The 5,114-nt window shown below is 53.5% G+C and overlaps 1 protein-coding gene across 1 annotated transcript; it reads right to left on the minus strand.

Annotated features, from left to right (window-relative positions):
* Positions 1-1,059: 1,059 nt before the first annotated feature.
* C21H10orf105 (chromosome 21 C10orf105 homolog) lies at positions 1,060-1,476 on the minus strand. The gene has a single exon (XM_074924469.1). The coding sequence runs from the start codon at positions 1,474-1,476 to the stop codon at positions 1,060-1,062; it is 417 nt and encodes a 138-aa protein (XP_074780570.1).
* Between the last annotated feature and the right edge of the window lie 3,638 nt (positions 1,477-5,114).

Genomic DNA, 5,114 nt, shown 5'->3' on the forward strand with positions numbered 1-5,114 from the left:
AGGTCTCCCTCTTCAAATACGTCCCCACATTCCCATGGCAACAGGAGGGGTTTTGAAAGTTTCCCCATCCCCTTCTCTGAAAGCCAAGCAGCCTAGAGCTGGAGGAGAGATGGAATGTCCCAGGCAGCCCAGGGAGGTCCTGATGCAGAGGTGCTCCCCGCAAGGGTCAGAAACCACGTGAAATCCAAAGACATGGGGCTTGGTGCTCACCGCAGGGCCTCACCAGACACAGAGACATCGTCCTAAGGGGTGAACTTGATGGCTGAACATAGTGTGAGCTGCAGACCTGGAAGACTTAAGCCACTTTTTATTATTGATTCCTTCAAGCACGTCAGATTACCTGCTGGCTGTTGTGCCCTTTCCCAGCAGAAACGCACAGCTCAGCCTTGCATGGTGGCTTTCCAAGCTGGCAGTGGCTGCGAGCTTCAAAAGGCCTCTTTAATATATTTACAGGCATGTTTACCTGCTCCTGCTGCTCATTTATTGAAGCAGGTTTCCAGCAGACAGCTGTAGCATGCATCCTTCCAAGCATCAACCGCAGCAACTCACGGCTCGCTGCACGGGGAGGGGGAAGACAGGGACTGGGCAGCATGTGGGGGGCACAAGCCTTCCTCCATCTGCTCAGGAGCACATCTTGGGGGGCAGTCTCAGCTGAGGCTTGCTTTTTGTGGAGCACGTTTGCCCCAGGATGCCTCTCTTCAAGGCAGTATTTGTTAGGCAGTCAGGTTGCCCTGCTCTCACCCAGGCTGTTTGTTCAGGTGCCGCTCAACTTGCACAATGTTTTCCAAAAGAAATTAAACAGCAATATTTTTTTGGACTGCCTGGTGATAGCTGTGTGTGGGTGTAGTTCGGATGCCTCCACCTTTCCTGCCAGGAAACAGTAACCTGGAAAGCATTTGGGAACCTGAAATAGCAAAATCTCCTGTCATCATGGAAACGAGCTGCTCAGAGGGGCTCTGCCGGGATGCCCAGGATCCCAGGGGATGCCTGAGGAGGGAACGGAGCCTGAACCAGGGGAAGAATAGCGGTGTGGGGTGAGTTGATTCCTGCAGCGCAGGGTCACATTTTGGTGGACTCCATAACGTCCCAGTCCTGGCTAGTGGGGGAGCTCCTGGGGCAGGTGAGCTGGCTTTGGGACACCGGCCGACTCCTCCTGAAGGTGTTGATGGAGCATCGCAGGGAGCCCAGCCGCTTCCAGAGCCTCAGCTGGGGCTCGCTGGCATCCACTGGGTGATGGGGCATGAACTCCTGGGGCCTGGAGCCCGACTGTTCCAGCGCTGCTGGCTTGCAGAGCGTGACAAAGATGAGGAAGGTTGCCAGGAGGATGAAGATGCAGACGAGTGCAACGATGATGGGCAGTGGGTCTGCCTTCTCAGGGGATGCGGCGCTGGGCAGGACGAGCTCAGTGGTTGAAACCAGAAGCCCAAGGAGAGGTGGGGTGGGAGAGGTCCCATTGCCAGCGTCCTCTGTGCTCATCTTCCCTGCAGTGCTTAAAGTGACATAGAGAAGCAAGGTGATTACTACCTAGAAGCTGGACAGACAGCCACCCTCTGTCCAGCCAGATGGATTTTTGTCTTGCCTTTATGTGCAAGGTCCTCCTGGCCATGTTTGCTCTGACACAGAGGGACAGGAGGAGTCTGTCTGCTTTGCCAGCAGGCAAAGCACAGAGGTGGGTTTTCTACATGCAAAATACTGTCCTGAACTGAAGTGGAAACCACCTGGCAGAGAAATCTAGCACAGGTAGCACTACGTACACGTAGTACCACAGCCCTGGTGATGACACCTGTAGGGAACATGAACGCACATTACATGAAGCTTTTCTGGAAGTGATAAATAACTGCATGCTAGAGAAGGTCCAAAATATCCCCCCCAGGCTGCTGGAGTTTGGTTTTCTTTATTCCCCAGAAATGTGGGCTTGTTGAGATGACTATCATTTGGGGTTTTTTGATTATTCCCTCTCCACCAAAGAAAATAGTTGGTTAGAGCCTCCACCCAGATAAGTCCCCATCAAGCTGTAGTATTGCGCTAACATTGCCCTTTTTTTTTTTTTTTTCATGGGTGAAATGTAACGCCCTCACCCTGCTTGTGCCGAGAATCTTCTTGTGTTAGGTGTTTTGCTGACCTGGTTTCAGGTTCAGACATGTCATGGGTTTCTCAGCCAGTTCTGCAAACGGTGATGCAAACCAGCTTCCCAAAGTCTCATCAGGAAGAGCTCTTACCAAACACCTGATGGCAACTGTCTTATCTCCCCACCAGGTTGGATCGGCCCCAGCCCGTATCCCCAGAGCAGTTTGCACCTATTGTTTTGCTTCAGCGCACCCTCCTGCGCCCATTCTTGGCCCTGGATGGGCTGTGCCTGAGGCAGGCATCTCCCCAGCTCAGCGATGAGGGCTGGGGAAATAAATATTGCTGTGCCAGCCCTCTGCAATGCGACAGCTTGGCTTGGCCCTTGATGCTCTAGTCTGGATGCTGGAGGTAAAGCTGTATTATGCTGACTTTCCTACAGAGATGTGGGATTTAGAAGAGTGATGGAGAGCTGTTAGACTGGTCCATGGCTGGGCAGTCTTCTGGCAGGTACGGATTTGGATTGAGCCAATTTAAAATTAAGAGTTTAGGTGGGGGGAAAGGCAGGGCTGCAGGGACTGCCAAGGTCTCTAGGTCTGTTCTTGCAGCCACCATCCCAAAGCCACACAGGTTTGTGTAGGCAGCAGCCAGCCATTCACTAGTCAAGCATTCAAAAGGGGAGAGGAGACATCCATGAAATGTCTTTAATCGTTAATTGGAAACTATGAAATGCCCTGGCAGAGATGAGGCCAGTGGAAAGATGCTGTGTCAGAAGAGACAAGCAATGCTCACCATCCAAATTACACAGGAGGAAACAACCTTAAGCAAACAGTGAGAGCTGCAAGGCCGAGCACCCAGAGATTGAGCCGCCCTCGAACCTGAGCTGTCTGTGCCCCAGCCGTACCCTCCGTGTGCATGTGCACACTTAGGTAGGTGAGCTCCCAGCTCTGGTTTGCCGGAACCCTGCCTCATCCCGAAGGGGGCAGATCACTCCTGGAGGATCTGTGCTTCTCCCCGTGCAGGCAATGAGCTGAGGGAATAATACAGAGGGAATAAGGTCAGAGGTTTCCACTAGAGCTGGGTGCCTGGTTTGAGGCACTTGGGAGATGTGATTTATTTCTGGAATGCTTTGCATTGCCTGGGCTTGAGCATTCAAAGCTGTGATGCTGGCGGCCTCAAGGCAAGGTCAGCCTGGTCAGAGCTCAGAGGCTCTTGGGAGATGTGGCTGTTTCCATGGGTCAGAGACAGGTCTGCGCTAAGAAAATGGGAAATGCAAAAAATAAATGGGTTGGCATCTGAGAGCACCTTAGGTGAATCCCCATGCGTATTGCAAGCAGGTTCAGGGGTCAGGACTCTCATCCCCTCCTCCAAAGTGGTGTTTTCACCTCTCTTCACCCCAAAAGCATTTCTTTATCATGCAGCCTCGCCTTGCCTGGCTCAGCCCCTTCCCCTCCAGTTTTGGGAGCAGAGCAGCCCCTGGCAGCTGCAGCCGTCCCAAGGACACCCCTGCTCCGTGGGCAGGCTGCTCCTGAGCACTGCCCTGGGCCAGGGCATGAAAACCAGCAGGCAAGGCTGCTGCTTACCGTGCACATCAAGGTTACCACGGCTACCTTAATTCTGGCATTTACTAACCACACGTAGGTTGGCTTGGTGACCTTATATTGTTCATTAAGAGTGAGCCGGGAGGCGTGGGCAATTTCTTCAGGTTGTTTTTTGTTCCGTTGGTGGTGGCTGTAGGGTTTTTATTTTAAATCCAGCTGAGACTGTCCTTTAGAAGCCTGTCAGGAGGCAACACACTGATGTTTTCCCAGGCTTTACCAGCCCTGCTGTTTTCTCCTCTTGCTTCCCATCCATCCTCTCCTCACACCCAGCTTGGCTGGCAGAGCTGCAGGTTCAGGGAAGGCCCAGGCTGCTTCTCATCTGATTTCTTAAGTCTCTCCAGAAAAAGTGCTGCTAAAAATCTGGGAAATCTTTGTAGAGTACATGTGAGTGGTGACTTTTTTTTTAGGGCCAATAGGTTTTCAACATATTAACATGGACAAAAGGGATTTCCCCCTCACATCCTGCTTGAGACAGAGCTAAAGCTGTTTCAGCAGAATTTCAGCAAAAAGCCATGAAAATTGAGGTCCTATCAGCAGGAAGGTGAGGGCATGGTAAGAGCAGCACTCCCTGTGGCCACAGCATGCAGGATGAGGGCTTCCCTCCCACGGGGTGGGAGCTCAGTGCCTTTCCTGAAGCGTGGCAATGGGCCACTTGCCCACAGCATTTTGTAGCCACCAGCCAAGCTGCTGCCTGCATCCTTGTTCATAGCATCACCCCTTCCCAGCATTGCTGTCCCACCGCAGCCCCACATCGTGCAGTCCAGCTGGGTTAATAACAGGCTGTGCTGGGTTTGTATTAGGGTGGGGATTTTGGTATCAGGGGAGGGAGCTACAGTGGTGGCTCCATGAAAAGCTTCTTGAAGGTCACCCTGCTCCAAGCCAGACCTGCCTCTGTGCCAAGGCCAAGCCAATTAGCGATGGTGGCTGCGCCTCTGCACTAATGTATTTAAGAAGGGGAACCTGAGCGGAGGAGTTGGAGTTGTGAGGAGCTGCAAGGAGAACACCTATGCAAACACTGAGGTCAGTGGAAGGAAGGAGGTGCCAGGGCAGAGACCCCCCTGCAGCCCATGGTGAGAGGTCAGGCTGTGCCCCTGCACCCTGGGAGGTCACCAGTGGAGCAGAGACCCACCTGCAGCCTGTGGAGGACCCCGTGCCGGAGCAGGAGGCTGTGCTCAGAAAAGGCCAGGACTCTGAGGGAAGAAGCCCCCGCTGTTGTATTTCAGCACTGGGAAGACTGCAACACGTGGGGGGGACCCACAATGGAACAGCTCACCAAGTGCTGCAGCCTGCAGGAAGGACTCACATCAGAGAAAGCTGGTGGAGGACTGTCTCCTGTGAGAGGGACCCCATGCTGGAGCAGAGGAGGAATGTGAGGAGCCCTCCCCTGAGGAAGGAGCGGTGGGACGGACTGCACCCCCCCATCCCCTGCCCCCTGTGCTGCCTGGAAGG

This window comes from Athene noctua, chromosome 21 (assembly GCF_965140245.1).
Source record: "Athene noctua chromosome 21, bAthNoc1.hap1.1, whole genome shotgun sequence".
In the NCBI taxonomy this organism is placed as follows: Eukaryota; Metazoa; Chordata; class Aves; order Strigiformes; family Strigidae; genus Athene; species Athene noctua.

Coding starts and splice junctions, on each gene's coding strand:
- C21H10orf105 (XM_074924469.1), bottom strand. CDS start 1,476: ATGAGCACAGAGGACGCTGGCAATGGGACCTCTCCCACCCCACCTCTC.